This window comes from Nematolebias whitei, chromosome 14 (genome assembly GCF_014905685.2).
Source record: "Nematolebias whitei isolate Nwh7 chromosome 14, NemWhi1, whole genome shotgun sequence".
Taxonomy (NCBI): domain Eukaryota; kingdom Metazoa; phylum Chordata; class Actinopteri; order Cyprinodontiformes; family Rivulidae; genus Nematolebias; species Nematolebias whitei.
Window position 1 is genome coordinate 39,813,717 of NC_056511.1, and position 23,132 is coordinate 39,836,848.

Sequence of the window (23,132 nt, forward strand, 5' to 3'; positions counted from 1 at the left end):
AAAAAAAGACACCGCACACTCCTCCCTTCCCCCAGTTAGTTCACCCTAAAGAAACCCAGTCTGGAGTTTTGCAAAGATCCTCCAGATCAGAAAGCCAAACATGATGTTTCCATGAAACTTACGTGTCACTCTGATCTGACATAGATGGCTTTTAAAATGATTTTTTTTATTTCTAAAGCTCTACTTATACACAGAGACAGTTTTTGTAGGTTTTTTGTTTCTACTGAACCGTATATCTTACCGAGCTGCTGCAGCCCAGTGCATCTCATACTGATGTCCTGATCTGTCAAACGGTAAATGGACTGTACTTATACAGCACCTTTCTATCTTATCAAGATACTCAAAGTACTTTACAAGACAATCCGTGTCCTCATGTACCCATTCATACAGCACTCTACTAAATATATACAATAATCAGTGCTTTTAGATCACATCAGATCAGGGGGCAACTGTGGATGAGTGGTTAGAACAGTTGTCCTCCAATGTCAGAGTTGGGGGTTCGATTGCATCAGCAGTCACATGTCGAAGTGCCCCTGGGCAAGACACTGAACCCCTCATTGCCTCCGATGTGTGTCCCATCAGTGTATGAATGTGATCTCAAACACAGATTATTCTTCGTATAGCTCTAGTAGAGTGACGTATGAATGGGTAAATGAGGGCACAGATTGTTGTAAAGCGCTTTGAGGATCAAGAAGATAGAAAGGAACTATATACGTGCAGTCCATTTACCATTTAATAAATGTTTACTTATGTAACATGCACGTGTGTTTTTGGTCGGCACATCTAATCTAAAAACAGCTTTGTCAGACAGGAAGAGAGAAAAACAAAACAGCAACTCAACTTGCCTTACTTCCAGGGTAAGTTGAAGACCGTCTTGGTAATTTACAAAAGCCCACAAGGTTTGGGAGTGGTGGAGCAGAGGTTAGAGACGGTGGGTCTGTGATCAGAGGGTCGCCGGTCAATTGGAATTAATTTCCCCATTGGGATTAATAGAGTACAAAAATAATAAATAAATAAAGGTACAAAGCAAAACATCACCATGTGAGCTAATATAAAAATCAAATGTATAGTGATAGAGGTAAAATTAAATAAAAACATTACTGAAATGAATGCATTGTTTTATAATGTGGTAATTATAGGATCAGAAAATGCATTTATAATGGGATTTCCCTATGGTGGATTTTTCTCTTAAGGACCACTAGAGGGCAGCAATGTTACTGTGAGCTTATGAGAACATTTGGAAAAAATTCTGAGAAAACATAAATGTTTAGAAAAAGTTTTAGGCTTTGTCAGGAATGACCGTTTACTGACAGCACCCCGAAAAATAAATAAAATGAAAACAGACAAAATTAAATGCGTAGCTGATTTTTTTCTGAGACCTCGAGAAGATTAAATAATTGACAGAACTCTTTCAAACAATACTGACTAGCTGTTAGCCTGGGGTACCTCTGAGGAATGTGATTTGGACAATTAACTGTTTTGATGCTTTGTCTTAATGGCATGCCTCCAAAGAGGGATGCACAAAAATACAACAAAAGTCAGTGTGTAAACCAACTTTTGAAAAAAATCACGTCTTAGTATCAGAATAACCAAGTGCGCACATTATTCTTCCAAAACTAGCTATATTTATTCAGAACTTTCCACCATATAGAAGTAATTTGTACACATTTACAGCTTTTATAAGAAACACTAGAGTTGATTTTTTGAAAAAGCTTCTCACTTGATAGTATATATCAAAGTTAGCTTATTTACATACTATCCATGTTTACTTTATACATGTTCATGCTTTTATTGCAAAGAAAGTGAAAAATTGTGCTATAAATACATTTTCAAACAGGTTAACTTCATAAAAAGATACAAAAAACAATAAAAAAAAAAGAAAATCTAGGCACGAGTCGGTTCTGTTTCATAATAATGAGCCACAACTCATTCAGGTTTGTGTTGTTTCTGTTTAACAATAGACATCCAGGTCAGTGGAAACGTCCAGCAGTGGTGCCTCGAGCCTGTCCAGAAAACTCTCTTTGGTGTCGCTACCCCCAACACCCTAGCTGGACTGAGCGAGGGGGGGCATTTTGCCCACACCGCCCTAACCATAAATGAGGCCTTCACAACCAGTCTAAAAATAACAGAGATCAAGACAAGAGGGGACAAAACAGGAGGCCTGTCTCCTGTGCACAGTGAAGAAATGTCTCCATGTTTATCTGCAGCAGCTGATCAGTACAAAGCATCTTCGTAAAAATCCGTCCGCAGGCAGAAGAGGATCCCTCCGCCCAGCATGAAGATGGTGGCCCCCCAGCCGAGCCCGTAGCCCCAGTTGAACTCGTGATAGGTCTCTCGAATGGTTCCGTCGATGAACTTGATGGGGTAGAGGACCAGAGCGCAGGCCTGCAGAACCACTGGAACCAGAGAGGAAATCATGAGATATTTGTTTTACAGTGGAAATATAAAAGGGCAGAGCTGTGGAACTCACTGGGTTTAATTCATCTCACATGTCTGAGGTTTGACACGGTGCTAGAACCAAAACAAATGACACGCTACACCCCACTGCTAATACGTTACAGCTCTCGAAATAAAACTATAAACAAATGTTACCAACAGTCTGCCAGTCTAGCAGTTATAAATTATATGTATTTAAAGTTCATTCTTTTGTATTTAAAATGTAAAACCTTTGACTCATCAATCATGGCGCTACGTCTAATAATTTAAGACAAAGCTTCATTATTCTTTACATCACTTCAACCCAACAAAGATTTTAAATAGTTAAAAACAAGGAATTGGATAGTTAAGTTTGGTCCTTTTTAAATAAAACAATGTTTATCTTAATTTGATGCAACACATAAAAAAATTTGAAACCGGTATAAAACAAGCTTGTGACGAGATTATTTTGTAAGTATTCCAATACTGTAACTAAAATCCAAATACTCCCATCAATCCGTTACGATTTAAAAATTTGAGTTACAGTGCATTTCTATATTTTATTTTAAATGGGATATTTCTGAAAACTCCTTTCCACATGTTCTACTCGCTATAAAAACTTCTTACTAGATTTTATAACGGAAGCCTACAGGTGCCAATCCTGAAAAAAATAAAATCAAAATGTGAAAAGTTTCTTGTTCGAAATATATATATTTTAATGTTATATCATTACGGTTTATTCTCTTATATTTTTTCAAGTTCTGTTGAAAACTTGATTAGATTTTTTTTTTTGAATCGTCAACATTTAAGAACTGTATGGGATAATGTGAGCTTTGAGGTACAGAGTGATAGGTATGCATGCAAATAAAGTGAAAACTGTTATAAAAGTAAAATATAAGAACATGAAAAAACGAATTAACAGAAATAAGTTAATGTTAGAACAAGAAACTTTTCACATTATAACATGGTAACCAGTGTTACCCCACCATTATTCAAGGAGGGCGCCCCTCCCTGTCAACAGAACCAAGTGCCCCGCCTATCAAATCTCCCATTAAGCTCCGCCCCTTCTGGACGGGGAGCAGAGATTGTAGCAGCTCAGTTCAGATGCCAAACTGCGACAACTGCGTGCGGTACAAATGTAGCGCTCCACTTTATTTTGTTAATCCTCCTCATTTTTCTGCCTGAAACCAAATAAACGTTTGTGCGGCATAGAAATGCAATTATATGTAAAAATAAAAATTAAGTTCCAGTGTTTCCCTAGATAACTTGCCATGGCAGGGCACTCATCTCGTATGCGATTTTTGTGGTGGTGGTGGTGGTGGGGACAGACAGTTTTAGATTGGGGGGGCAGACACACAACCATGCACTGTTTGCACATCAGTTTTAGAGAGAGGGTAGCTAGCGCACCTGTATTGCGAGCCGCTAGCTTAGTGTTACGTCAGTGCCGACAGGTGGTTGGGGGTGGGGGATGCACAGTTCTGTTGACAGGGCAGGGCGTCCCACTTGTATAATGGTAGGGGAAACACTGACTCGATCAAGACAACATGAGATTATTGACTCATGAGCTCATGAAAGCACACCTGACAGCTGGACGGCTGGTGAACGGAGGCTGAAGAGGAAGATGTTTTTCGGTTTTCAGTGTTAAGCTGAAAGTCACTGTCAGTGACCTTTCTTTTTCCTAGATGCAGCCACACACCAGTGGTTTTATTTCCTTTACATGTGTACTAGGTGACTCCTGAGGAAAGGCTTTTGAGTAAACACTGCTCCACCTTTCCTTCCTACAGGACGGAGCAGTGGGCAGGACCGATGGTAACCTCAGACTGCGTTTTGTGTTGTTGGAGGCCCGACTGAACCGGCTGAGGTCATATTTCTGGAAGGAAAATAAATACCAGTCACAGTGCTCCTGCCAAGAGCTGTTTAACAATCCAACCCTTCTGCTGCTGCTCTGCTCAGGACTCGGTCTGTGTGGACATTTTTCTTGCAAGGCTTTAGAGGTAATTACATGCAGGAAAGGATAACACGGCATTCCCATGCGTTCCAGTAAATGGGCAACAGTCAAGACACGGTTACAAAAGTCCTTTGAGACCTTTCAGCAACAGAACAAGATGATTCCTTGTAGTTTCTGCAAGTGCATGTTGTTTATACCACTGTAAACAACTACAAACTACTTTTAATAAGAGAACCTCCTAAATGGATTTTAAGGTAAATTTACTGTCTTTGAACGCATCATGGATTTGAGACAATGAACACAAAATGGGAAAAATAAATCTGTGAATTAACTAATACATTAAAACTACCGGTAATACATTTTTATTTTTTCTGGAAAAATAGTTGCCCAGACCTTTTTGTTTTAAAGTAAGTCAACGCTAACGTTTTTGCTCCGATGTTGGGATTTCATCAAACGTTTTCAGGGTGAAGGATCTGGACTGAAACCGGACCAGTTAAGGACCACAAATGTTTTACTACGAGCTCAAATTGTTGTAGTACATACAAATTTGCACAGAAATTATCTCAGCTCAGATGAAAGGAACATCCAGCAGAGATGCAGCTTCATTCCCTCTGTGGCTTTTAGCATACCGTTTGGCGTTCGTTTAGCGTATATCTTAGTTTATATCTTAGATCCTTATTTACGGTTCCTTTTTACACTTTATATTTTTGCTATCGTTAAATGTAACTGGGACCCTGTGTACACAATCAGTTTTGTTCCACTACATGTACCACATGTGATGCGAACGACAAAGAATCTCTGACTCAGTGTAACAGACCATATACTCCCAGTCCAGACTGTACCTGGGCTTAAAGGAGCCCAGGCTGGATTATACTCCAGGTATACTATGGTCTAGGCTTATTCATACCCCTCAGGCCAGATTATACAATATATACTATAAGTGAGAAAGCTAACTGACTGAAATCTTAAAACTTTAACCATTTGGTATGAGCATATATGAGTATACTGTATATGGGACAACTCCCGGTACAGACAACATCAAAATGCAGGTGGGAAAGGTGAAACACCCACACCTGCCTCCATCCTTGAGCAAGGCCCTTAACCTCCCCCATCTGCTCCCCTGGGCACCCTAGATGGCAGCTCTCTGCTCTACACAGAGGGCTGTGGTAACATCAGGAACGGTATCCGGTATAAAAATAATTGTCAAGTCTTTGTGCGACTTAGTTCGCTGTGGTGACAACCGATGAAGGGAGCAGTAGAAAGAAGAAGAAAAAAAATGTATGAGTATATATGGGTATATAGATGGGTATATTCTGGCCTGGAGTGGTATAGTCTGACCTAGGTTACATTGCACCCTAGGTACAGTTTGGTCTAGCACAGTTTATCCCCCGAGGGAAACTCTGGCCTGGGCCAAACTATACCAGAGTTTAATCTGGGCAGAGGTTAATGTGGCCTGCTACATCAGTCCCAAACATCACAGAAACACTGAGCTGTAACTCTGACACCGAAAGCACAACAAGGCCAACTCTGTCTTTAAATAAAACATTCGTAAACTAATAAACTGAGAACATGCTGTGCTGCTTTCCACCTCAAATACAGAGAGGAAGAGGTACAAACATTTTGAAGAAGCCACAACCAGGAAGAAAAGTAAAACAGGTCAGAAGATGGTGAAGAGTATCTCAGAAAAGATTTATGCTTTAGGGCTAAATATTTCCCATTACAGCAGGGTTTTTATTTCCAAAGAGGGTCTTGTTTTTTCTGCAAGACGGTAACAAATCCAACGTTTTACAGAAGCATCACTAACTGAAAACAATTAATGTATTCTAAAACATAAAAACACAAAAGAGGTTTTGAAATGTTAAGAAAAAGAATGCTAATATCAAGCAAGAATAGGGAAAGTGAATAGGATGAATGTTTCATACATGATTCAATTTTACTTTAGCAAACAAGAACAGGGTGCCAGTGCTCAGTGTTTCATCACACCGAGTCTGTTATTGTCCATAAATAATGTGCCTATTATTTCTGATGATAAGTTTTGAATTCAGACCCTCCTTCCTCGCTGCTAAACTTCAGTTAGGCCCCAAGAAAAGCAGCAGTCCAACAATGAGGCAAAGCTGGGCGAGGATTCTGTGTTTTTTTTTGCCTAACAGTGACGTCACTCCGTTGGTTAGGCTGCAAATTCTGCGGCTGCTTTTGGCTCATGAGCCAGCAGCTCTCTGACTTTCCCTGCCTGTTTGTATGGAAACTCTTGTGGTGAATAAAACAAAAAATGAAATGGCTCTCTGTTTCAAAACACATTTGTCCACGAGTGGCTGAAGGATCGTATGGAGTAAAAAAAGAGGGAACTGTGACGTACCTGCAGTGAAGAGGAACACCGCTACAACGCGGTACTGTTGTCTCTGCGTCCCCCAGCACAAGGAAACCAGGGCCACCAAAAACGCCACTAGAGTCGCCACCGCGCCGGCCCCCAGCAGCACCAGGGTGGCGATCTGCCAATCTGCAGGACAGGACACAGGGAAACATAAAACGAGTGCTACTCCCACACAGAGAGGAGAACAGACTGAAACCTGCACAAGACAAAAGATCTGTCCCAATTCTGCCTAAACAATAAGAAACTGATCAGTGGCTCTGAACGAGCAGGAAGTAGAAGGAGAATATCTTATACGCCACATTATACACCCACTGGCATACTGCTTCACAGCAATATAGAGGAATAGCACAGACAAGCAAAGACCTTGAATAACCTTTGACCTTGATTGTGATCTTGACCTTAGAGCAGGGGTGATAGTGTATGCAACACTGATGTGTATCAAGTTTCATTAAATTATCTTCAGTGGCTCCGAAGTTAAGATCCAGGCAAAAGAAAGTTTCTGTCCATACGGAGACCATCCATCCATCCATCCATCCATCTTGTGCTTGTTCCAAAGTTGGGTCTTGGGGGCAGCAGCTTGAGCAGGGAGGCCCAGACATCTCTTTCCACAGCCACGTCTTCCAGCTCTTCTAAGAGGACTCCAAGGCATTCACAGGCCAACCAAGAGACAGTCTCTACAGCATGTCCCGGGTCTTCACCGGGGTCTCCTGCTAGTCTGACATGCACAAACCACCTCCCTAGGGAGGCACCCAGGTGCTTGAACAACCTCAACTGGCTCATTTTGATGTGGAGAAGCAGCGGTTCTACTCTGAGTCTCTCCTGGATAACTGAACTTCTCTCCAGCTACCCTGTGGAGGAAACTCATTTCAACCTGTACCCGTGATCTCGTTCTTTCAGTCACTACCTAGAGTTAATGGCCATAGGTGAGGGTAGGAACATAGAGCGACCAGTAAACACAGAGCTTCTCCTTACAGCTCAGCTCCCTCTTTACCACAATGGACCAGAACAGGGGGCCGGCGCCGCATGGAGACGAATGTAAAATCAAAATCAAGAGAGCTTTTATTAAACCTGTGAACATCCTGGATCAACCTGAGCCTGAATCTAAAATCTCTGGAGAAACATCCGAGCAGCAGATCTGCCGGGCTTACAGGATCCGATTCGATGTGCTTTAACAGTGTTTTGTAAAATTATGAAATGCTCCAGAACCCATTTGTACTTCTCCTGTGTGGGAAAGATCTGCTCTACTTAAAACATTTACTGGCTCTGTTCCAAACAAACTGCAGCTGCTAGGCTCGAGAAAACTCCAAATCCTTTCCATGAGGAGATTCTTTCCTGGCAGGTTTTTTACAGAACGGGTTGTTAAACAGCAGAACCCATCATGAGACCGTTTGACCCCCATCATGTCTGCCTGGATTGTTCATTTCCTCTTTGATGAGATAAACCACAAAAGACTCGGCACCATACTATAATTAGAACAAGAGTGTTTTTGCTGGTTGTGTTTGTGGGTTTGTGAGCTCTGGGTTCATCAGGACGCTAAAAACAGATGCTCAAAGATTCTTCTACCATCTTTAGTCCATTAAAGGGGTTCTAATGCAACTTTTACTCATAAAAACAAAATTCTCACGTTACATAAATGTTTTTTCAGTGCGCTCTGAAGCCGTTGGTTATCATAGTGTTTTTACCGGTGCAGTCACAGAGCTGCATCCACTCAACGACGGCACTCTAAAAATAAACAATAGCTCAGGAATCTTCAGATAAGTGTTGGGTAATCAGTCTCCTTTTGGCCTTCGGTGATCGGCACCTTTAACCCCCTCCACCCCCCCACTCCACTGTTGTTTAATGAGCTCTGAACACACAGAGCAGTCCGCCTCGTATTCACCCCGACACATTCCACAATATCAGAGAGCGCCCAGTCACCACCGGCTCCACGCCTCTCCGAAGGTTTGACAGAGTGATGGCGGCAAAAACACACCGAGGGACCATTTTAATCTTTGTCAGAATTATAAAGAGCCAAGCTAGAAAATAAGTTATGTCAAATTTTGCATGTACAGCTTTTTATTCTGCTGTTGGGACAGGAGGTTCTGGTGATTAGACCCCAACCAGCTGGTTCAAATCGTTTTACTGGTGGGGAAACAAGGGGTGAAATTCTCCGTTTCTCTGTTTGATGACATTACACCACGTGGACCCAGACCTGCTGAGGGAAACGATGTGAAAACATGATGAACATCACTCCAACTAGGCATGTCGCAATTAAAAATAAATCAATTATTCACATGATAAATTAAATTGATCTACTTCATTTTCATTTATCGGCTTTATCGTTTTTTGTGTCTCTCGCTCTCTGAAGACACTGGATGAGAAAAGGCTCAACTCCGGTGTTCTTCACTGACCCTTCCCTTTCTCTTTAAAATCTGCTTTAACCAACCAAAATCGCCTTTTTGGATCGTTAAAAGCAGCTAAGCTGAGAAGCTAAGCTACGAGCTAAGCTAACAAGCCGACCTCGAGAAAAAAAACCTCCGTCTTGTTGAAGCTCCAAAATTCACAGTTGAAACCCGTGCCTTTGTGTAAAAAGTTGTTTTTCTCTGAAAAAAGAAGCTGAGAACTTGTTTTCTGATTTTTTTAATTAAAAGCTTTGTTTTAAAAATGCTATTATAAAAAGCTCAAACCACAATGAGTGTCCGCCATTTTGAGAACCCCCCAAAAAAAGGTGAGAGCCCATGTCACGTCAAGGGGCCTCCATCCCATTTTTCTTAAAAATACACGCTGCTCGCTCCCTCACTATCCAGTTCGGTCCGGTTCAAACAGTTTTAGACTGCCATCCGGTGGTCAAAAAAGGTACTACACTCAAAACAAATTAAGCAACATTTCTTCTTAAATTTGACAGTAATTGCTAATTATTGTCAAATTTAAAACAATTTTATTGTTTATTGCAATAATTTCTTAGACAATCGCTCATCAAAATTTGTTATCGTGACAGGCCTAACTCCAAGAACCTCCTGCTGCCCTTGGGTCAAAATGAGGGCCTCATTTTGACCCAGTGTAATAGTTCAGGTCTTTGGAAGTGGAGATCTGTGGAAAGATTATGAATAGTCAATATCTTACCTGCTGCAGATAGCTCTTTGACCTACCTGCTGACAGCTAGTCCAAGTGGAGTCAAGACCTAAGTGGACTTAAAAAACTCCAGGTCTATTTTACAATAAGGTATCCTTAGAAACAACTAATTAATAGTTAATTGTGCCGTAGTACTTAAGGTGTAAACTCTTAATAAACTGACTTTTCTTGCCAAATAAATTCAACATTTATCTGTACACTAGTCTCACTGTTTAACTTTAATTTTTTAAATTTTAAATATAAATTGCTCATCAGGAAGTCACCTGCAATTTAATAGGCACCACAAGTTTATTTTGACGTAAAGTAAATTTAGTTAACGTATGAAAAGCAACTAAAAACATAACATGTTTACCTGAATGGACAAAACACAACACTTGATCCTGCCAAATAGTGAGCCTGCTTTTTTATTTTACAACTAATTTATAACTTTTTTTAATGTAAAGGGACACCACAATTCCAATCTTAAAACTTGCAGCGTGAAAGTTTGTAAAACAGTCTTCAAATGAATAGTTTCAGTAGTTTTTACAAAGGCTAGCCGTCAAGCTAGCCGTTAGCCCAACAGTCAGGTCAGATTTAAACTTTACTTCTCTAAACCGAGGCTGCTCAAAAGGCCATTGCAACAATGACGATGATATTTGTTTATAACAGCTCTACAGAACGCTGCCTTAAATGATCTGAACCAACTCTTTTGGAGGTTTCCACACCTATATCGATCGTTAAACCAATAAACTCTTAAACAAACGACACAGATCCTCTAGTTTGCACCTCCAACTAAACCAACAAAACTAAATCAGCTCCTCAAACAGCCGTGAAGTCCGGGCCAGGAATCTAAATCTGTTCGTCACCCTAACAAGGTACGAGCCAATCCCCACGTCACGGCCAATGTGCGCATTCCGCAAGGTGTATGTTTAGGGTTCCCTTAAATTACTGCATTTTATTTTTATTGCCCCCCAGGAATATTTCCTTTAGAATTTGTAGGATGACGTAGACAGGAAGTTAGTCTTTCACCATGTTGTCGATTGGATGGATTCTGCCATGACTATTTATGCAGCTCATGGGTGATGAAAACGTAGCTCAGTTGAACAAGCTTAAAAAGCATGTTAGGGTTCACTCACTCAGTAGGCAACACTAAAACAGTGCTGAATGGCATGTCAAGGCGTATGCAAAATAGGTTTCTCTTTGACCACACAAACCTCCAGGGTTCAGTGTTTTAATTCTTAATCAAAATCTGTAGAACTTTTTCTTTCTTTCTTTACATGAATAGTCTTCAAATAATATTAAAATTCAGTATATACTTTTAGTTTAATAACGTCACCCCCAATGACCGGAAAAGCTCCCCTTCAACGAACTTGAAGTGGCCCATGGGCCACCAGTTGATAATCTCAGTTGAAGCAGGATTTGCAGTTCAGGACAGAGAGCGGAGGCAGAAATTGCTCTATGGGTCAAACAAAGGTTGCGGACCTCTGCTCTAGATTTTGCAGTTTAGAATTATTAATTAATTGATTACTTAATAATATTGGTAGCCGATGTAAAGAAAATGCCTTTTTCTACTTCTCCTGAAAAGTTTATCCAATTATCTGAAGAAACAAGTAAGTTGTAAAGTTATTTTTGTTGTTTGCTGCAGGTCGATCCTAGTTTTTAAGGTTAAAGGAAATATTAGGGATGCACAATATTATAGGCACAATATTATCAGCATGGTATTATCAGTACAGTATTATCAGCACGGTATTATCAGCACGGTATTATCAGCATGATATTATCAGCATGGAATTATTATCAGTACAGTATTATCAGCACAATATTATCAGCACGATATTATCAGCACAGTATTATCAGCACAATATTATCAGCATGGTATTATCAGCACAATATTATTGGCACAATATTATCAGCACGGTATTATCAGCACAGTATTATCAGCACAATATTATCAGCATGGTATTATCAGTACAGTATTATCAGCACAATATTATCAGCATGGTATTATCAGCACGATATCATCACAATATTATTGGCACAATATTATCAGCATGGTATTATCAGCACGATATCAGCACAATATTATTGGCACAATATTATCAGCATGGTATCGGACAATATTAGCGTTAAAGTTCAATATCAGACATTGGCCATTCCATCAAAATAACTCACTGATATAAAAGACGCTGTTTTAGTACGACAACCCAGTAACAAGGATGCCTGCAGTTCCAGAACAACATGATGACATCACGCGCGCCTACCTGATCTCACGGTGGAGAGGAAAATTCAAAATGTCGGTGGTGTGAAAGGTTTTTTTCGTTGAGGATGTCGGATTCCGAAGATTTTTGGACTACGTTGAGCCTTGCTAAATCGTCCCCGGTCTGAGATATTTTTCCGACGTAGCCTTACCAGAGTTACAAGCCGTCATTTCCGACGTTATTGAGAAGCTAATAGCCGATAGCACGACTTGTTGGGTGAGTTTTACCACAGACGTTTGGACGTCGTGTTAGCCCCGTTAGCATGATTAGTCTTACGGAACAATGGATAGACAAAAACTTTGATCTTAAAAAGGCTGTCCTTCATGCACAGGAGTGCAGAGGATCCCACACTGCAGCTAGAAACCTGGAACAAGCCTCCACAAGTGAGACAGCATCACAGGTGACTAATGCTAATAAATAATATTTAACACTTTTCATTTAATATAAGTTAAAGTGCTATGAATGTAACCGTTACTGAATATACGTCAGCAGCTCTTACAGCTGTTGCACAATTTTTGTAGCAAATAAGCCTAAATAAGAGGGCTATGTTCTGACAAAGGAAAGTATATAAAATATCAGTGTTGGTTATCGGCCAAATACGTTTTAACATGTCGGCATATCGGCCAAAAATCCAATATCATGCGTCCCTAAAATATTTTGAGTAATTTTTCGAGACTAAACTTGCCATAATCCTTATTTCTTCACCAGTCCAGAAAATCTTAGTGTTGGTTTTATCGAACTCAGTCCATTGAAAATGTAAAAAGAACCATTCATGGCCTGTGGATGGTTTGGTCTCATACCTACCTTATTACTTTCAACTCTTTTTAATATTTATTTCTGGTACTACCAGGAAATTTACCGGCAGCACAAGACCCTGAGCCAAATGAACCACTCCCCACCTGGTCAGAGGGGCCAAAAGTTTGTCAAAGTGCATATTTACTTACCGCCTTGACATTGTAATATTCCAGAAAGATGCATTACGGCAGGTGCAGCCATGACAGTTTAATCAAATCCATCGTTTTGCTTTTAAATTCAATAAAGTTTCAGGCTTTTTGTCGTGTGTTTTTCAGTCTTTGGATGCTCAGTTTGTGTTTTAAACTGATTTTTTTTTTTTACAATTTGTTTAAAATTGTGCAACAAGTCACAACTCCCCCCCCCCCCCCCCAGGGGCAGAAAACAAAAACCTTTACCAGATTATAAACTGTTCCCTGAAGGTGCCAGAAAGCAGACAAAGGAGCGGCTCCTACCAGACGTGAGGGAGGAGAAGCAGCTCCACGGAGCCTCCTCCTCCTCCGCGGGGCTCCGAGCCCCGGACTGGGAGCAGGACTCCCACAGGGACTGGGAGAAGTGGTCTGCGGTGACCCAGGCTGGACTCAGCAGAGCCACCAGGTCCAGGCAGAGCGCGAGGAAGACGCAGAGCAGCGCGATCAGCTTGAAGGGGCGGAACACGTACACCTCGTTCACGGACATCTTCTGCTCGGACAGGAGCGCGAGCTCCTCTCTACATCTGCTCTCACGGCTTTGTCGGGGGGGAGGGGGGGAGGAGAGAGCAGGAAAACGACCAGGACACTTCCGGAGTGAGCGGCTTTTCAAAATAAGAGCCACGTTTTTCCTCCATTATTTACTGTATTAGTAAATTTGAACTTTGAAAATCTAATAAAGAACACGATGTGCAGAAAACATGTTGAAATGATGGGTTTTTTTTTTATTTCTTAGATAAAACAAATTAAATGAAAACTGACTAAAATTGTTTGTGATTAGGCACTTTTAAATACCTGAATTTAAAAAATAATGTTTTCTAGAAAAGAAAAAAAACTTTTATTTGATATAGTCAGCATGACAAATGCACGCTCCCACAAAACCTGCAACATCTGCGGCATTGTGCTGTGATAAAACTGCACGTTTTAGAGTGGCCTTTTATTGTGGTCAGCCAAGGCACACGTGGATTGTACAGCACCTTTCTATCTGATCAAGATACTCAAAGCGCTTTATACTAGAATCTGTGTTCTCATTTACCCATTCATACATCACTCTACTAGATCTATACAAAGCTAATTGAACAAATCCTTCTAAAAAGACTAATCAGTGCTTTATCACATTCATACCCAGACGGGGCATTCATCAGAGGCAATGAGGGGTTCAGTGTCTTGCCCAGGGACTCTTCGACATAATGTGAAATAATCATGTTGTCTAATCAGCTTCAAGATGTGCCACACCTGGGAGGTGGATGGATTATGGCTTTTACGCAAATATGTGAACAATCTAGTTGATCTTAGAGATTTTTGAGTATATATATATCCATCCATCCATTATCTTTACCCGTTTATTCCATTTTGGGTCACGGGGGTCACTGGTGCCCATGTCCAGCAATCACTGTGCGAGGGGCGGGGTACACCCTGGACGGGTCTCCAGTCCATCACAGGGCCACAAAGAGACAAACGAGACAAACAACCATTCACTCTCACTCACACCTAGGGACAATTTAGAGTTACCAATTAGCCTAACATGCATATTTTTGGTCTGTGGGAGGAAACCGGAGAACCCGGAGAAAACCCACGCATGCACGGAGAGAACATGCAAACTCCACCCAGAAAGGCCCCTGGACCAGGATTTGAACCAAAGACCTGCTCGCTGAGAGGCAGCAGCCTACCAGTTGCGCCACCGTGCTGCCATGGTTCCTGACCAATATGAATGTTTTTCATTCAGTCAACCTTTATTTATCCAGGTTAGCCTCATTGAGCCACGAGGACTCATTTACAAGAGAGACCTGTTCCAGACAGAACATATAAAGTACAGACAACAATAACAGTAAACAATGACAACAACAAATTACAGAAAAAATGCAGTTAAAATAAGAGTAGCTTATAAAACAATAAATCAGGGTGCTGTAAAACAGGGTGAAATACTAAAAACAAGAACATATCTGCCTTGATTTTTCCACAGACATCAAATTTTTGAAACCCCTTAAAGAAATCAAGGTGGACAACTTCAGTTCCTGTTGCGAGGTGTTCCAGGTTGCAGGAGCCGAGTAGACCTTTTGTAGTTTTGTCTAGAAGAAACAATATTATCGACATCTAAAAAAGTAACTAAAGACTGAAGTGTGACTTAAATATATGTTACAACAGCATGCACAAGTCTTTGAATATAGTTTGTTCTTTTAAAATCAGCACAAAAACAACACCATTTCTGAAGAAATGAAGCGCTGCAAAAATGAAGAATTTAGCAAATTTCAATTTGGGGATCACTTTTCACCCTGCTCAGGGACAAAACGTAAGAATACAGCAGTTTTCAATGTGTGTGCTTCTATTTTGACAAGTAAGAAAGTAACTAATCTTATGTTTTTGGGGCGTAAATTTAAGCATTTTTCAGGCTTGACGTGCTAGTGAAGAGAAAAGTCTCAGAGAGAGGGGTGGTGTTCTGTAAAGTTTTCCAAGCTTGTGGCTATTTTAAAAAAGGAAACGTGTCAAACAGCAGAATATATTTACAGAAATACATCATTAACGTGCATGCACACAAAGTCAAAACTTTTGAAACATGAACACAATAAATAAAAAAGCTTCAGATCTTCTTGGTCATATATTTTATATTAGCTTTAAAATGTCTCGACTCACCTCTTTATAATTAGGGATGGATGGATGGATGAAGAGTCCTGAAAAGAAAATGTTGTAATGTTCAAATCCTCCAGCAGATGGAAGACACGCAACATCTCTTCTAAAATCACTTGGAGGAGATCATTCCTCACACATGTTGTTTGTCATGTTCTTGGTAAAGAAATCCCCTTTGCAAACAGAATCGTGCTGAGCTGCAGAATATTTCTGGAAGATTTGCCACAAAAATCTCCTGCCTGCCCACAGAACATTGGGCTGAACAGAACAGGGCTGTCTGCATCATCTTTACTCTGTTTTTTGTGTCTCACAGAGACAGTGTGTAGGTCAAGCTTAGTCATGTTTCACCCATTTTGGAAAATAACCCTCTGTTTATTCCTGCCCCGAGAACATTTAATATCACCTACAAGAAGCTGTGGATTAAAAGCACACTTTAAAGAAATTAAAAATAATAATAAAAACCTTTATTCGTTCAACCTTTATTTATACAGGTTAATCCCATTGAGCCTCAGGGACGCAAGTGCACGTTTTTACTCATTTCATGGTGCACCCTCTCTATGACTGTTTTGAATATACAGTATTTCCATATGTTAGTGCAGGGGTGTCAAACTCCATTACAAAAGAGGGCCAAAATTCAACATTTTTTAAAAGCCGTTTCACATTCATATCCTGATACATGCTCAATAATCAATGATTCACATTCAGTTTGATACCTGACGTCTTTTCTTGGGTGCAGGTTCCTTAACAATGGCGTCATCTGCCTCCTTTTTGTGTTCTCTGCTGCTTTTTTCCACATCATCAACCTGTGGAAAAATTCAAACAATTTTTTCTTGACCTAAAAGTTGGCCTGCTGTTATGAGAAGTCCGCACTAACTAAAGTATGCAAAGTTCTTAAGTAAAATGAGAATTAAAAAAAAAAAAAAAGAGACTTTCAAAAGATCCTTTTGGGGGCCAGATAAGATTTTAACAAAGGCCATATTTGGCCACCGGGCCTTGAATTTGCCACGTGTGTTAGTGAAAAATAGACTTGCAGGTTTTGTTATTTTTTCAGCAAATAAGTGTTATTCTTGTTAATTATAAGGAATTTGCCATACACTTTAAAATATGTAAAAAAAAAAAATAATTCATAGATGAAATAAACTCTGGTGAAATACAGTTAAAGACATTTTATGGATTGAACCTGGAAAATTCAGTCAATGCCGAGCTTCAGATGGATGTGAGGCCATCCAAAGTTTCTTTTTGTAACAAATTTATGTTTCTTTTATGTCAGTTTTCACTGGATCTTTATAAAAAAAAATGGTATTACAGTAGATATGTTTATTTTTGTTTCAGTCCATGTCAACATTTGACATGAAAACACTGAATAAAAGTCAAGCTTCTAATTTTAAGTGTCGTAACCAGGAGGACTCTGGTGTAGATAAACCCAATGGTGCAGGCAGGCAGTCCAGTACTCAGAATATATATTAAATGAAAGATTTATTTACAATACATAACAGAAAAGGCTGACAGGGCAGCAAAAACTCACATAAACAATCGGGGTGCACAGGGAGTAGACAGGACATGACCAGAGGACAGCTTACAATGGCAGGAAAAAGGTCAAACACATAGACATATACAGTGACTGAGACAAAACTCCTGTGAGGACACACAGCTGAAACACATCAGGGGAAATGATAAACTGGGAAACCAGAGAGTGCAGGAACAGAGACACAACACCAGATGGAGCATACACTAGGAAAACAAACCCTTTAGACAACAGAAACTGAGGAGCAGAAGAACACAGGACATAAACACAACACAAGATGGGGCTAGACACCAAGAAACAAACCACCATCCCTACAATAAGATGTTGTGGTTTTGTTGAAGCTATAAAACCCTCAATGTTTGTTTACACAAGAGCTACAAGAAAACCCTATGACCGTGATCTTTATGACCTTTATGAGCTTTTGACCATTTTCAGGTCAACTCACAAACTTGTCAAAACGTTTCACCTTCAAAAAACAAAGATGACCATTTGTAACACTCTGAACACTAGTGATTTGGTCAGTTGTCTTGTTAACGTCTGTTGGTGTTAAACACGTCATAACTCAGAGAAGAGGAGGAGGTGTCCACAAACTGTTGCTTCAAAGAGATATTGTCACATTTTTACACAACAGACAATCACCAGAAAATATCTCAGTCAGGAAAATAAGCTCAGATGATTTTGATTTAAAATGTAAAACATGGTTCAGTTTTTTTTTTAAATTACATTTTAATAAAGGAGTTTTCTGGCATTTTTTCCATCTCCGTCTTCTACCTTCTGTCCATAGATGAGTCACGGAGGCAACAGGTCCAGGAGATAAACCCAGATCTCACTCTCCTCAGCAACACTTTCCTGCTCCTCCCGGGGACTCTGAGGTGTTCCAACAGTGAAGATACACAAACCCTCCAGCAAGTAGTCTGCCCTGGGGCCTCCTATCTGTGGGACGTGCTTAGAAAACCTCCAAAGGGAGGTGTCCTGATCAGATGAACCTCCTATACTGACTCCTTTCGATGTGAAGAAGCTGCAGCTCAATTCTGAGCTCCTCATCCATCTCATGATCCAAACCTCATGACCACAGGTGAAGGTTGGATCATAGACAGATCAGTAAATGCAGAGTTTTGCCTTTCGACTCAACTCCTTCTTCACCACGACCGGCCGAAGCAACATCCTCATTACTGAGGACGAGGCTCTGATCTGACCCAGTGCACGCTGAATGTGTGCAATAGGGCTGAAATTTCTGATATTTCCTTGGTGTATACAGGAAGAAGTATTTTCCAGTATGGACTTACACAGGTGCTTACCTCAATATGATGGTTCCGGTCATTGTTGTAGTAATTTGTCATTTTTATGTGAACTTGTAAACCATGACAGATTTTGTTATCAACTTTTTATTTAATTAACACTTCCCCCCACATTTTCAGGTCTCTCTTGTAAATGAGTACCTGAGGCTCAATGGGATTAACCTGTCTAAATAAAGGTTGAATGGAAAAAAAAAAACACATGGAGCTCATTAAAACTTTTTTATGGACCTGTTCACTGTTGTCAAAACAGTTTGACTCAATGAACCAGGTCTGTGCTGAGGAACAGGTGTGCACGTGTCACTTCATTCACCCCTGTGATTTCTGACCAACAAGAAACAGATTTTATTAGTCAGAGCATTTTGAATTTTCAAAGGTCACATTCAGTTTAAACCCCAAGGAGGATGAAATGTGTACTTCAGAAGTTTTCACACAAAATAAACATTTTATCAGACTGCTACATTTTAAAATCACGCTACAGTAAAGAATAAACAAATACAAACTTTTAACCTCATTAGAATTAAACTACTTCAGGTTGTACAAAATCCTTTTTATGTTGATAAAGAAACAAATCACTGGTGGCTGAAGACTTTTGCACCATGCTGTACAAACAAAACAGTTTGCAGCTGCATTCTTGTTCAGCTTTTTTTTCTTTTTATTCCACCCCTATAATTTGAAGCCTGGATTAGAGGTTTTCAGTGTTTGACATGATGAGACTTTCAGACTAATGCCACCCTTTTCAGACCTAATAGTGCTGCCAAGCTGCCAGTGGGGCAGTGGGGAGAGGGTGGCGGTGGGGGTCTAGTATTAGGCACGCTCAGAGACAGAGCATCTCTGGTTTACTTTAAGGACCCCTCCTCCCCCGACAGGTTGGGCAGAGTGCGCTGTCATCCTCCTCCAAAAGCCCCTCATTAGAAAATCTTCAGAGCAGACAAAGCTACTTGAGACGGCAACATGGTGACACCCCGTATGGTGGTTGAAACTGGCAGACAAGAATCCAGGTCATACGTTCCCTTTTTGTCCCTCTAATTGCAACTTGTCTACTGAACCACCCTCTGATAAAACATCGGTTTAGGCTAAATCACCCTTTAAGTAGAAAGATAACATTATTCAGGCCCCTCTTCTTTTAACAACGGTCTGTAATGAACTAGCTGGAGTTTTTAGAGGGGACTCTTGTCCCATTCTGGTCTGATGGAGGATACTGGCTGTTCAACAGTCCTGAGTCTTCTTTAATGGGTTTTCCGTTTCATGATGGAGAGGGAATTGGAAATGTCAGTCCGTCCGTGCATGTTGTGAGCTCGATAACTTGAATAATAAGTGAGGTGACAGCCTCTATTTTAGTGTTTGGCTGCATCTAGATATAAAAAAAGACCCCTATGAAAACTTGGGTTGCCATATCAGGAAATGTTGCTTCCTAGTTTTCATGTTGCTTAAAAGTATAGTTTCTTCAAAGGATTGGGGTGGCTAATCTGAGCTAATCTATCATGGTCAAGGCCACCATTGGCCACCCCCTGGCTCCACCATTGCACCTGCTGGTGGATAAAATGACTCCCTCCACTCTCAAAGAGCCGTCACTCTGCTCTGCCTCAGACAAGTAAAAATAAAAATAACTCCCTCCGTTCTTCTCCTGACTTTAGCTCTGACCCACTTGAATATTTTGCACCAAAAACATTAAAGTTTACTTCATTCTCTGTTCAGTTCTAGTTCCGAAAAACCCTCATCGCCAAAACTACAAACATTCACTATTCAAATCCCTCTTCAACAGACATACCACTTGTTCACATAGCCCTATTAAATGCAGAGGTACCTTAAAGTGCTTAACAATGCAAAAATAGAAAACAAAGAAAATATAAATAAATACATAAAAAACATATGAAATGCAAAATAATAGCAGACAAAATGCAATAAAATAACAGAAGCACCCAACGTCAAAAAAAAAAAAAAAGTCTGGATATGAGCCAGATATTGTTTTAAAACCTATACAGCTTATAATTTTTTCCAATGACAATGCTTTTTTTAAAATGTGTAAGCGGATGTACCCCCATATCATCAGAGAGGCAGGCTTTTGAAGTGTGCTGATAACAGGCTGGCTGGAGACTCCTCTTAATAGGAAGAAGGATGTGGTTAAAAAAAAACAAATTTTCATTTAAGTTGTGCTTTCCACAGAATTTCCACTTCCCTTTAGTCCATTTTAAATTAATTGAAAAATGATAATCTGTTGGCATTTAACTTGCAAACTGCTCCTCCAGCTGTTTTACTTACTTTGCCATTCTTTTGTTGCCTCTGTTCCAACTTTTTGAGATGTTGTTGCTGCCTACAAATTTAAAATACCTTTCTTTTATCTCCAAAACTGGCACAGTTTCTTAATTTAAACATTCAATATGTTTACTGTGAATAAAATATGAGTTTATGAGATTAGAAAATAATTGCATTTCGTCTTTATTTACATTTTTCTCAACGTCCCAGAATTTTCACAACTGGTGTTGTGAAGTAAATGAAAGCTACAGAGGTCTAGTCTTTGGATGCAGGGATTCATTCCTGCAAAGGATGAAAGTTAGAATAATAATTATAGAACAATTAAAGAAAGGTAAGTCAGATCAGTGACTCAAAGGTATAATAAACATCTTTACAAACCGTTTGTCGCATGTCGTTCTGTTTCGCTCATCGTGGACTTCCTGAAGAGTCTGATTAGACTGAATATAAGCCTCTCGAGAGCTTTTGTAATCCCAGCTGTGAATGAGCATCTATAACTGATAAGGTCTTGTTGGAGGACGCCAGCTTTACAGCAGCGAGCGGTCCTGCTCACCTCTAACAGCTCCATCACTTCATCAGGAGCCACATTGTGCTCAGAGAGAGCACACGTCACCTTGACCATGAATTTCCCTTTACCTAATGGGTAATTGCAACAAATAATATGGTGGCTTTAGCACATTTTCTCAGATAAATGCTCTGAATATTCTCCTAAAACCATCAGAGATCTTTCAGTTCATTCAGATGAACAATTAAATCTGGTCAATGTGTTGAACAGGCTGAGGTTGTTCAGATTTTATCACAAGTTCTGAAAAGAAATACAAACAGAAACAGCAACGGAACCATGGGCGATAATGTTTTTGTCTGTTTTAGCGTGCTACTAAAAGAACCACTGGGCAAATTAAATGTTTATGCAACTTTAAGAAAGTAATCATTGGGTGCACTTATACTACCTTTAGGATACAAGCTGATTCAAGATGGCTGCCATATTAAACTTACGTTAAAAAAAAGTTAATTCTACACATACTGGTCTGAAATCTGTAGCTGAGACTGATCCCCTGCACATATTCTGAGCACAAATGGATTGTGCAATGTTATAGCTTAAAATTTTACCATTACATATCTGGAGTAAACCGTATCTGACTGTTAGCAAAATATCTTACGAACCACTGTATGTATTTATATGAACTTTTCATGAAAATAAATTAGATTTACATCTACAGCTGATTAACATTTACAGCCAATCCAATTTGAAATGGCTGTCAAAGCCAACTGACTTTACAAAACGCAAAAATGACAATAATTTGGTTAATTTGACGCATTGTGGGCTAAAATTTGACGTGGTAGTAGCTGAGAGTCATTCATAACATGAGTGCCACATTGTGCACAAAGTTGCTTTCACAGTTTGCAGCACATTTGTCTTTAACTTCCAAACATCAGCTCACCTCTGACCTTAAGTCAACTTGTTGCCATAGATTTAGCATATTTCTCCCCCCATCAGTGCGTATCTTTTGTCCCGGAGCAGCTGCGTCTGAAGTGCTTCACTCAGACTCGTGTTGACATTTATTACAGAGGGACTCGTCTCCATTTGTCCCGCACTCAGATTTCTCCTGCTGGGAGTCTAAAATGAAAGCTTTAACATTTTTAAATCTTCTCTTTTGACTTCTGCTGCTGCAGGATGTTGGGATGATGGTGTAGTTTCAGCATCATCATCACTGACTCATCATCTTGTAAATCTGAAGAGTGAGGAAATGTGCTGTCATGATGGCGACCTCACCAGGCTGAAAAGCAATAAAAGGTTTAGTGTAAATGACAAGATGGACTCACACCACAAACAAAAAGCTTTACTTTAGTGCGACATACAGTATTACAACACATCCAGTGAAATATGGGTCTTATTTATATTAAATTGTCTAAATCAAACAGGGACAGATTTATTTATGTGAAATCACTGTTGCTGACGCGAGAGACGCCGCTCTTGGCTTGTCCCCACTGTGCTTCTGGACGTCCACCTGTCTCTCAGTGGCTCGGCCACTTTGGGCCTGTCTGCCAGCTTGTGGACATCTGTTTACTTCCTTGCTCCATCAGTCGTCATGGCTGCAACACCCCCTCCCAACCACCCTCCATTGCCCAGTCCTCTCCACCCTTCTCTGGTGTTTCCCCAGACACCAGCTGGGAACCACTCAAGCTCACGCTGCAGCCCACCTTGCTCAGCTCCGTCCTGCTTCTGAAAGGGACACTTTACTTCACTGGGTCTGAAGATATGCAGATCTGGAGACGTTTTGTCCGAACATGCAAAAATGAAGCTGATTTTATGGAGAAAGAACAAAATAAAACAAAAAATAAAAATACTGTTAAAGGAGCGGCATTGCTTA

At 40.2% G+C, this 23,132-nt stretch overlaps 1 protein-coding gene across 1 annotated transcript; it reads right to left on the minus strand.

Annotated features, from left to right (window-relative positions):
- Positions 1 to 1,879: 1,879 nt before the first annotated feature.
- On the minus strand, positions 1,880 to 13,552 carry LOC119420687 (transmembrane protein 47-like). The gene is made up of 3 exons (XM_037688116.1): positions 13,330 to 13,552; positions 6,720 to 6,860; positions 1,880 to 2,396 (listed from the first exon to the last, which is right to left on the minus strand). The coding sequence occupies exons 1-3, from the start codon at positions 13,550 to 13,552 to the stop codon at positions 2,215 to 2,217; spliced, it is 546 nt and encodes a 181-aa protein (XP_037544044.1). The 3' UTR covers positions 1,880 to 2,214.
- Positions 13,553 to 23,132: the final 9,580 nt, after the last annotated feature.

Bases quoted from the DNA above. Each gene is read 5' to 3' on its own strand.
- LOC119420687 (XM_037688116.1), bottom strand. From the start codon at position 13,552: ATGTCCGTGAACGAGGTGTACGTGTTCCGCCCCTTCAAGCTGATCGCG. The intron at 6,861-13,329 runs GTAGGAGCCGCT...CCTGTCCTGCAG, and splicing joins CTTCTCCTCCCTCACGTCTG to ATTGGCAGATCGCCACCCTG. The intron at 2,397-6,719 runs GTACGTCACAGT...CTCTGGTTCCAG, and splicing joins GGTGTTCCTCTTCACTGCAG to TGGTTCTGCAGGCCTGCGCT.